The sequence below is a fragment of the Microchirus variegatus genome, assembly GCF_963457635.1.
Source record: "Microchirus variegatus genome assembly, chromosome: 7".
NCBI lineage: Eukaryota > Metazoa > Chordata > Actinopteri > Pleuronectiformes > Soleidae > Microchirus > Microchirus variegatus.
This window is the reverse complement of record NC_139808.1, coordinates 3,808,822-3,820,863: the sequence shown is the minus strand read 5'-3', so window position 1 is coordinate 3,820,863 and position 12,042 is coordinate 3,808,822. Positions and strand designations below refer to the sequence as shown.

General features: G+C 38.6%; 1 protein-coding gene across 5 annotated transcripts in view; it reads right to left on the bottom strand.

Moving 5' to 3' along the window:
* kcnab2a (potassium voltage-gated channel subfamily A regulatory beta subunit 2a) overlaps positions 1–12,042 on the bottom strand; it is a gene marked incomplete at its 5' end in the record, with an annotated part of 88,326 nt that overhangs the window by 44,583 nt on the left and 31,701 nt on the right. For all 5 annotated transcript variants that reach the window (XM_083892276.1, XM_083892277.1, XM_083892274.1 and 2 more), the window contains 4 exons: positions 664–708; positions 7,893–7,972; positions 8,441–8,478; positions 8,699–8,742. In XM_083892276.1, the coding sequence (XP_083748402.1) occupies positions 664–708; positions 7,893–7,972; positions 8,441–8,478; positions 8,699–8,742 (207 nt within the window). Of the gene's footprint in view, positions 1–663; positions 709–7,892; positions 7,973–8,440; positions 8,479–8,698; positions 8,743–12,042 lie in introns of those variants that run through there.

The following is a 12,042-nucleotide window of genomic DNA, read 5'->3' as shown; positions in this document are numbered from 1 at the left end:
AGTTTAAAATTCACAATTATTAGAGTAAAGTCAGAATTCTGAGTTTAAAGTCAAAATTCTGACAATAAAATCTGAATTCTGAGAATAAAATCAAATCTTTTTTTCCTGTGTGGCCCTAATCCTCTTCCATACACAACAGAGTCATCGCAACAACAACAAAATAGAAGTGTGTTGGTGTGTTTACACAGACCGTACCTACTATAGTGTAGGATGAGAGGCTCAGATGCATGTATACTCTGAGTAACCGTGCACACTTTAAAGTTATCCCTTCAAAGTTACACTCACCCACATTCAACAGTAAGTGTGACTGTGCCAGAACTTGGCTACAGCTACAGCAACAGTGAATGAGCGCTGTAGGCGTCTTAACGTGATAAAGCTACACAAACGCCAACCAGGACACAGACAAAAGGCGAGGCGGCGCGGAGCTGAAGCGTTCCTCTGCATCTTTGAGGAGTGGCACGGCCAGGAGTGTGTGTGTGTGTGTGTGGTGTGTGTGTGGGGGGGCGGCGCCTCATTAATCTTTCATCTCCCTATCTTACCTTTCCAGTTCACAACACTCAGCCTCCCAGTATGTGCAAGGGAAGGAGATGATGAAAGATTAGGGAAGCCTGGCTGGGACGGAAATTAAAACGGCAAACAAAATTAATAAAAGGTGTCTCGTACCTCCATCCTTTCTTCTTTATGATGTTTCCGAGCACAACCTCCGCCCTGCAGAGCAGAAGGAGAGACGATCAAATACAGACAGTCTAGGAAAGATATGAACACCTCGACTGTCACAGAGATTATTTGAAGCCATAATACACTAACCGAAATGTCCTTATATTTGAAGGAAAAACACTTAAAAAAAATGAATATAACATTAAATGAATCAGAAATACACTCTACACATTGTTAATGCGGTAAACAGCTATTCTAGCTGCAAACGTCTGGTTTTTAATGGAATATGTACATAGGTGTATAGAGGCCCATTTCCAGTGTTCTAATGGTACATTGCGTTTGCTTATGGCGTTAGAAGGCTATTGGATGATTAGAAAACCCTTGTGCAATGATGTTAGCACAGCTGACAACAGTTTTGCAACTCTTTTGATGCATAAAAGTGTGACTTTTAAAAAAATTGTATAGGTGACCCCAAACATTTGAACGGTAGAGTACTTAACAAATGAAAAAAACAACCCTGACGACGTAATGAATCGTACAAAATGGAGCTTTGGATGGAAAAGCATACGTGTTTGCGAGCGGTGAGAATAAAGTCTGTGCCTGGACAGTGAGCGGTGGCCTCAGCCCAGCTGTTCTCCACAACTACCACTGTCACTCATTAGCAGCCACAGGGTGATAATGAGTGACATTACTTTCAACATGGGGCTCATTAGAGCTGCGGAGAAACCTGTCAGTCAGATTTCCTTCAGCCGGACAAATAAATTCTCCCCCGACTCACAATACAACTCCACAACGTAGACGCACGTTTACAATGTATATCGACAATTCTGAAAACAACATTAAAACACAGCAACTACAACTTTTTGATCATTTAATTACGGTTGCATTAGTAACTAAAAGCTAACTTAGTAATGTTTTATTTTTGAAGCGATTACCTCTCAAAGACACAATGACAAGAATTCATCTAAATGAATGACAGCACATTAGTGTTGCCGTCAGTCACAGTGAGGCTGCGTCAATACTGTGACAGTAGTGAGTCCAGTCAGACAGGCAATGTAATCGGGAAGTTTTATAATGAGCTAAACCAATGAGACGCTTGTATACTTTCTGTGAATGTTAGATCTCTGGTTGGTTGGCAGAGAGGTGCATGAGTGAGTCACAGTGCAGTCAAATGGTCAGATTTTGGACCATTTGTCAAAGCATTTAACTGACCTTTTTATTTATTTATTTTTATTTTTGAAGAAACAAAAAAGAAAATCGTAAGGTCGAAGGTTGCAGAGTAACCTTTTCAAGACATAAGTGCCCAGAAGCGCTGAACAGATGAATGCTTAAAGGGCTTAACTCTGCTCCTCCTGCTCCTGTTAGACCACCTGTCATGAAAACAATTTAATTACATTGCTTTTCATTAATATTATTATTATAATTCTAACAAAATTATAATATATAACATATACATACATACATATAAACATATATATACATATATACACACACATTTAGATACGTACATATATATACATATATACACACACATACACATACACATATACATGTACATATATACACATATATACATGTACATATATACACACATATATACATACATAATATACATGTACATATATACACACATATATACATGTACATATATACACACATATATAGATGTACATATATACACACATATAAACATGTACATATATACACACATATATACATGTACATATATACACACATATATACATGTACATATATATACACATATATACACATATATACATGTACATATATACATGTACATATACATGTACATAAATACACACATATATACATGTACATATATACATGTACATATATACATGTACATATATATACACATATATACATGTACATATATATACACATACACAACTTTTTGAAATAAACAAAAGCTACTTGGCTATAACCTAACGTTTAACCTGGGTTGTATTCACATCACTGTGGCCACTCTGATTGGATTAGTCTAGCGTCAGATTGTTGACGCAATTATCTAGCGTAGATTCGCGGGACTAATTCCCTTCTTTTCTGCTCGGTCTGGTTCAGTCAAACAAACAAGCAGCAGCAGGAGTAACGTAGATCCTGACTGCACCATGACTGTACAAGCTGTTACAGTCCCTGCCAGCTGGATGCACACCTTTTTTTACACCGCGAGAATCCACCTCTCCCGTGAGAGCAATCATGTGTGTAACAGTGTGTGTGTGTGTGTGTGTGTTCTTGTACTTGCGGCATTCTGAGGACCAGTGAGGGTTTTTAACCAACAGAGTGAGGTCATTTTTACGGGGTGAGGACATTTTGGCCGGTCCTCACTTTGTTTTCATTGAAATCACTTCCTTAGGTTGCTATAACATGCTATACTCAATTTGTCAAAAAAAATATTCCAATTTTTGGTCCAAAATTTGACCAAAATGTTTTGGTCCAAAATTTGACCAAAATGTTTTGGTCCAAAATTTGACCAAAATTTGTCCAAAATTTGACCAACATTTTTTGGTCCAAAATTTGACCAAAAAATGTTGGTCAAATTTTTTGGTCCAAAATTTGACCAAAAAATGTTGGTCAAATTTTGGACCAAAATGTTTTGGTCAAATTTTTTTTTTCAAATTTTGGACGACATAGTATAGTGTGAAATTTTTTTCAAATTTTGGACCAACATTTTTTGGCCAAATTTTTTTTCTAATTTTGGACGACATAGTATAATGAGACGTTTTTGTCAAATTTTGGACCAAAAAATTTTTGGTCAAATTTTGGACCAAAATGTTTTGGTCAAATTTTTTTTTTCAAATATAGTATAGTTTGACATTTTTTTCAAATTTTGGACCAAAAATTTGTGGCCAAATTTTTTTCTAATTTTGGACGACATAGTATAATGTGACGTTTTTGTCAAATTTTGGACCAAAATTAAAAAAAAAAAAAATTGAATACGTTTTCCAGCCCTTTTTGCTCTGGGGCTCCACCTCCAGACATTTTATGGTACTGCAACCAGTAGTTCTTTGTAGATGTCATTCATGAAGTAGATATTTGTAATTGTGTTGATTTATAAAGTGGAAATGCTGGTCCTCACTTTGTCAGCAACCCAGTCCTCAGTATGCAGCAAGTACAAGAATGTGTGTGTGTGTGTGTGTCTGGCAAATACCCACATGATGGTCTGCGCGTTGCCCTTCCGAAAGGAGAGTAATATGAGAGTTGAAACATAAGGTACCTGGCGCCTGGAGCAGGTTTAACTTTCCTCATCCATAATTAGATCTTTATTTCGGTGTCAGGCCCGTGTTATGACTTACAGCACGAGTGATGACATAATGCCGGATTATTCGTGGCTTTGTAGTACGTTATTACTCTCACATTTCTGTGTAATTATGCTACCAATTTGCCACCGGGCTCACACAATGTCATGCTTTTAATCAAAATGAATACGTCTGAATGAAAATGAAGATGGATTTGTTTTTTTTTCTCTGCAAACTACACACAGTTTTAAATGCTTTAAGTCGCTACACGGGATGAGCGCAATGTTTTTTAAGCAATTAAATGTATTATTTATTTATTTCAGAGAGGCCTTCAATTAAAAGTTATAATTAAACATTATTTTTTTGGTGGATGTTTTTCTTCTTTGTGGAGCTAAGCCGGGACAAATATGTCAAACAAACAGGCGGAACCTGCCAAACGCGGTGTATAAGCAGGTCGAGGAGAATAAGCACGGATTACAATTCTCTGTTCGCGGTCGCGAAACAGAATTAACACCACAGCAGCCGATTGTACTTCCGCTAGCGACACCTGCTCTTCTTCTCGTGGGGCGGACTAAAATCACAGGAAGTTAAACCCAGGAATTAACAACATAAAAGGCTTTTTTCCAATCCGGCGTGAGCAAAGTGTGTGATTTGTTTCTGCTCCTCGTGTCGTGTGTCTACGTGTGGGTGCACACGAGAGTTAATATAAGCTCCTCGGTGACAGCGCTGTGTTGTGCAGGAAGCTGTTAGGATTAACACCTGTGCAACAACAACACAAACACACACACACACACACACACACACACACACACACACACACACACACACACACACACACACACACACACACACACACACACACACACACACACACACACACACACACACACACACACACACACACACACACACACACTCTTGTACTTGCTGCATACTGAGGACCGGGTTGCTGACAAAGTGAGGACCAGCATTTCCACTTTATAAATCAACACAATTACAAATATCTATGAATGACATCTACAAAGAACTAATGGTTGAAGTACCATAAAATGTCTGCAGGTGGAGCCCCAGAGCAAAAAGGGCTGGAAAAAACTTTTTTCGATTTTTTTTTTAATAATTTGTGGTCAAAAATTTTACAAAAACGTCATACAATACCATGTCGCCCAAACTGTAAAAAAAAAATTTGACCAAAAATTTTCGTCTAAAATTTGACAATAAAACGTCATATTACACTATGTCATCCAAAATTTAAAAAAAAAATTTGACCCAAAATTGTTGGTCCAAAATTTGACAAAAACGTCATACTATACTGTCGTCCAAAATTTGAAAAAATCTTTGACAAAAAAAATTTGGACCAAACTCTACAAAAACTTCATACTACACTGTCGTTCAAAATTTGAAAAATCTTTGATAAAAAATTTTTGGTCCAAATTTGACAAAAAAACGTCATACTATACTATGTCATCCAAAATTTAAAAAAAAAATTTGACCAAAAATTTTGGTCTAAAATTTGACAAAAAAAACGTCATACTACACTGTCATCCAAAATTTAAAAAAAAAATTTGACCCAAAATTGTTGGTCCAAAATTTGACAAAAACGTCATACTATACTGTCGTCCAAAATTTGAAAAAATCTTTGACAAAAAATTTTTTGACCAAACTTTACAAAAACGTCATACTATACTATGTCGTCCAAAATTAGATTTTTTTTTTTTTGACAAATTGAGTATAGCATGTTATAGCAACCTAAAGAAATGATTTCAATGAAAACAAAGTGAGGACCGACCAAAATGTCCTCACTCTGTATAAATGACCTCACTTTGTTGGTTAAAAACCCTCACTGGTCCTCAGTATGCCGCAAGTACAAGAATACACACACACACACACACACACACACACACACACACACACACACACACACACACACACAGAGCCAAGTGACATTCTGTCACAAAAACATTTGTGTTTACGTCAAACAGATTTGTGCTTTCCAGTGATTTCTGCTTTGTTTTGTTGAAGTGACTCAAACAATCACAATAAGTGATCGTTTACACCATTAACTATGTGCTTACTAACATGGATATAAGTAGCATACTAGCTCTTTATTAGTAAATATTAAGCACATATTAACACCTCATGTATTCATGTTGTAATAGAGGTAGAATGAGGTGTTCATACGTGCTAAATGATTACTAATAAGCGCTAGTATGCTACTTTTATATGCTATCAAGCACCTAGTTAATAGTGAATGTGTTCCCTAATCTAAAGTGTTAGCGAAACCTTGTGTAGTCTGATGCGTCTCCCCAAAATATTATATTATAAATAATACCAGAATATTCTTGGGAGGATTAAAAAAAAAAAAAAACACAACTCGGTGCTGTTAATAAGAGATAGTGTTTGCGAAGGATAATCCCTTAGATTATTTCAAAGCGCCCAATTTACTACAAAGCCAGATTAATCCACGCTAGAGTTTAAACCGTCACTACTTATAGTAATAAGGCAACACAGGGCGGCTGTCGGAGGTTAAATAAAAACATCAGCGCTAGCTGTCCGGTAAATTTAAATCTAGACCTTGATCGTGAACTCTCGAGAATGTCACGACAACAATGACAAGAAGTCAAATAATTGAAGAGAGAGACAATAGTTTGTGTCCATTAATAGTTCACTGCAACTAGATTTTGTCACGAATGGAAATAAACCCAAAAGAAATCTGCTGGCAGAAGTTACGTTTCCATACATACGCCTCCAATTTCTAACAAAGCACTAGGGATTAATGCAGGCATCTATCCATTAACCCATTGACGCCGGGAAAGCATTGCCGCATTTCTACCATTAAAGCCCGGGGAGCGCGGCTGCGTTATTCTACCATAGACGGCGGGAAAGCGGATACGGCAATTTCCGGGAGGTATAAGGGTTCCTCGTGACATTGTTTTGCAAATTTCTTCGAGCAAACGTGGAGGACTTTGACGGCCGAGAGATGCCGATAACTTTGAACGCACTGAGCCAATCGACCGGGATTTATGGTTACGACATAATTATGTTTGAAGACGACGAGATCGGCGATAACGACGATGAGTTTGAAGGTTTTGTATGTGACGGACGACGGAGAATTACCACCGTAATCGACAGAGTGTTTTCAACCGCGCACCAGGGGTGACAGTGGATTTACCTGCAGATGCCACAGCGCTGTAAGCACCATCACCGTCACATGTGAAGCAGACTGTTACAGTCATTATATGCTGTTCTTGTTCTTCACACTCCATCAGGACTAAACCAAGGCACTGACACAAGTTGATCTTAGTTTATTTTCTTACCGTTTTCACAGGAAAGCCACAGGTGTGAGCTCTCAAATACTTTTTGAATTGTGTTCCTATCTGCTACAGAGGCTGAGAAATCCATCATTTAGCAGGCATTTGGACCTCAGGTTTTAGAGCTCCTTTCTGAAATCACCCATAGGTTTGACAGGCTTTTTTTTCCAGGCGTTTCAGGCCTTAATGGGTTAAGGAGCTGGTTCATTAGGATAAAAGTAAACCACGACACAAGAGCATGGAACGTGATGGAAACATGGCATTAATGTTTCATTCAAAATCTCTTCTTCGCCTCGTGTGTCACGATTAACGCGTTTCCGCTGCATTTTGCTGCGTCATGTTTTTTTTGTAGCGTTCATAAAAATATGCACAAACAACAAGTGCATTGCCCAGAGTGTAAATTGCTGCTGGGTTTTTTTCAATTCTGGAGCAGCTTGAACACAATTCCTTTCCCTTGTGTTTGTACCGAGTTGGTGCCAGATGTTCTCAAAGACTCACACAACAAAATACATCAAATAATAACATGGTTTTTTGATGTCAACACTCAAGCACAACAACTGGTCTGTAATCTCTGCATAGTAACTTAATTAAATCACATCAGCAGCAGCTTCACAACACTCCGTGTTAGCGCTTCAGTGATAAATGAGGCACGGCATCAGGATATACTCACTTTCCAGCAGCGTAGACCTCGGCTGTGTCAAACAGATTGATGCCATTTTCATAAGCCAAAGTCATCAGCTGCTCTGCCATCTGTTTATAGAGCAGGGGGAGAAGGAAGAGCCAGGGGAAACAATGGGGTGAGAGATTACTCATGTGAGGTGCGATGAATTGAAGACTTGGAGAGAGTTGGGCTGCAAACAACGGCTATTTTTTTGTCATCGATTCATCCGTCAATTCCCATCTCAGCTGATTAGTTGCTATATTTTTTGAAATGATGACGTGCTCAAATGCCTTGAGGAAATATTCACATTTAAGAAGCTGAAAAAAAAAATTGCTCAAAAAGATTAATAGTTCATTAAAACAGCTGACGTTTAATTTAGCACTCGGGATGCAATGAATTGGCTTCACGTAACAAATAGCCGTTTGCACGTTGCTGTTAACTCTCTTTTGCAGTTTGTTTACAGCCTCCCAGGATCTGCCAGATGCGTCACGTGGTCGGTTTCCATTTCCAAACCTACTTTGACTGATGGAAGATGTCAAAAATCCATCTGCTCTCACCTCGTCTGTTATCTGTCCGCCAAACGTCACCCATGTTCCTAAAGAGGATGACAGGCAGGTGGGTGTCAGTGTTAAAGTACACGGACGCGCACGTGTTCACACAGATGAGCAAGTTCACGACGGATTACATACCGCGTGTACTGCAAAACAACTTTTATTTATTGTATGTTGCGTGTTTATGGCCATCTTTTATAACGTGTCCATCTCAAAACTCTGCTATAACGTGTTACCGAGTGTAAATAGAGAGGAAACTCGTACCTAATCCAAGGCAGGACACACGCAGGCCAGACTTTCCAAGGTTTCTATAAAAACAGAGAGAGAAACATTCATATTATTATTCAGCACTGAGGTGGCAGTGATTTGTGATATGTTGGTGGCTATGAAAATTGGAAAAGGACATGAAGCAGCAGCATGTTAATGTTTAATTGGTTGATAAATGAATATCGTGTCAAATGAAATGTATCATATCATAAGTACAGTACTGTGAAAAAGTCAGTTCTGTTAGATATTTTTTACCAGTAACATAAATTAGGATTCCACTCACTGATACATTTTCTCATATATATATAATTTAGTTCTAGAGCTGCAGCAAACCATTATATTCACAATCTGTCAATTATTTTCTCGATTAATAGAGTAATTGTTGGGCCCATAGAATGTCTTAAAACGTTAAATAAAATGTTTTATCAGTGTTTGTCAAACGTGGAAATGAACGTCTTGTTTTGTACACAAACGAAAATTCATGATTCAGTTTTAATGATTTTGTTGTTTTATGGAGCAAATAAACCAGGAAATGATCAGAAAACGATCAGAAATCTTATTTTAAAAAGGAAAAACAACCGGTTCGGATTAGTCAAGTAAGTGTTTTAGCCGTATTGAGTTCCAATAAAGTGATCGAGAAATAATGATACTAAACGGTCATTGTAGCACAAACCTAATGGTGGCCTGAGACTTTTGCATAGTACTTTATATGATCAAACATACTGTCGTATGCACTTTTGTAATTCATGAAAAAGCGTGTTCTTTATGAAGTGGAAGCTTACGATCACAGCAGAGGAGGAAAAAAGAGTGTAGTGATTAGAAGTGAGGCTGCACCTGCTGCAGCACTGACACACTGAGTGGAAGGGAAGTGAAGGACGCGACCATGAGTCGACAACGAGAGTGTGTGTGTGTGTGTGTGTATATATATATATGTTGTGTGAAACTGTGTGCAAAGAAATGTCAGGAAAGAGTAGGAGAGAAGGAGTGGGACTTAAACAGTCCCACCATGACATCCACTGAAATTTCACACAGCACACTAGGATGCCTCAACTGCCATCTGACTAAAATCCCCTCGAGCAACGTGGAAGCTCGACTACTCAGAACAGCTAAAGCTGGCATCTCAGAGCCTATCACAGCCCAGACAGCCAGACCCCCCCCTCCCCCCCCCCCCCCCCACCTCTGCTAACAATGACAGTTTTGGTCGGGTCTTTGATTCTTTAATACAAGCTTTTAACATTTCATGTGACGCCTAAAGGATCCTGGTCAAAAGACAACATCATAATGGAACTAACTCGTCTGCCTCGAGCATCCTTTCAGTGTAGCCTTGGATAGATAAAGAACTAACGATGGAGGGAGAATTCCAGTGTTCGTGAGCTGAGAAATTATTAAATACACAATGAAATACGCTCTACTTGTGGTCAGCCTGATTTACGATATGCTGGCAGTGTTAAAAAGAAAAGAAATGCAGCAAACACGAATGATGTAACGTGAGCAAGAGTCAAAGTAAGTATGTGGGAGGATATCCAACATGCTTTTTTTTTTTTTTTTCGTATAAAACTGCCTGTATGGGAAAGAGGAGCACTGAAAGACAGAGGTTAGGTATGTTGTATAGCCTACATACAGCCCTACACACACACATACACTGCGAGTATGCGAGTGTGGGTGGTTTTGTGCAGCCATGATGAGACGACTGCAACGAGTAACACAACAATCTCTCAGTGAAGTAAATGTGAAAATCGGGAGAGGAAAGACGGCTAAAATGTTAGATTTTCGTAAGGAAAAAAGAGCGGTGTCGGATCTCCATATAACTTCTATTTTAGAAAGGATAATCCATTTAAATGTTCCCTATACATTAGTTCCACATGCCACTGAAGAGTCTGTATATTATTTTTACTTAATATTCTTAGTCTTTCACAACAGAAGGCAGCATATTAGAGTAATAAAAAACGATTAAATCGATGAAATCGTATCCACTTTATGCATTTTGCTAGTGTGTCCAACTCATTATCTACAAAGAGTCTCATTAAAACAGATCTGATATGGTCAGCGAGGTCTGTAATCGCGTTACAGTTGGAATGAAAGAAAGAGCCTAATGACGACATCAAAAAAAAAAAAAAAGGGAAACCAGCTGACAAAGACCGTCCCCCCTTTTCAAAGTGAGGGACGGTCTTTGTCCCTCACTTTGAAACACTCAGCCTTTGGCCCAGTTTGGCAACCGGAAAAAGCAAACAAAACGTACAACTGAAAGTTAAACCAAACAGTTTTGAAAGAGATAAGCGATTAGACAATCTGATGCCTTCACGTTGCACCGTAGCGACAACATTACCACCAGTCCCCCGCTAGCAAACCACTGGAGCCGCTCTACAATTAACTGCCTCTTAATTGCGCGAGTAAAATACCCCCTCGAGGGGGCCCCTTTCTCCGCATCTGCGAGGCAAAACCAAAAGCCGCTTAGTGAGCAATATTGTCAGTGGAATTTGTTTGTGGGTGTTTTTTTTTAATGACAGACAAACATTAGTGCAAAATATATTCGCTCTAATTGCTGCCTCACTGCGTTGTCCTCTTTAGACGCTGTAAAAACCCGAAAGGTTGGGCTTTAAAACACAGTTGTGCTACTGTACACGGTTCCATATTTAAACATAAAAAAGCTTATTAAACCTATAGATATTGAAGCCAAATAGGAAGTAAAAGTATACTTAATAGCCACTAGGGGGGTAACTCCACTGGTTACAAAAAACAAAATAATAATAAAAGGCTAAAATAAGTCTACTTCTCACTTGATTTATGACGTCAGTAAACATTTTCCCGACGAGTTAATGGTCGCAATTGCTAGTTTCGGCTTTCTTCAACAGCAAAACACAGCAATTTTGTCAACAATGTTTCCATTTAGTGGATAATAGGGGAGAAAGTACAGCGTTAGCGTTAACTACATTAACGCATAGTGCGTTTCCATAACGCAGTACACAGGTACATTTGTTATTTGTAGCGCTGCTCTTTTTCGTTTAAAAAACAGACTGCTCCAGTTAGACTGTAGTCGTGCTAATGGCGCTAAAGGAGCTAACTGGTAAACAGTGCCTGGACTGTCTTTTTTCTGGTCAGTCGTCATGGAAACACGTCATGCGTTAACGTTGATGCTGCTAACGCCATTAACCAACTCTTCATGCCAAATTTGCACTGTTACAGCCGCCAACAATGACAAAAAGGTAGAAATGTAGAAATAAGTTAAGGAAAAAAGAGAGTATTAAATACTAAAACAAAGATAGATTCTGGAGACTTAAAAAACAGGGGTTATGGGTGATCTCACGCTGGGTTCCCACTTTGAAAAAACTTGTCTAATTAGA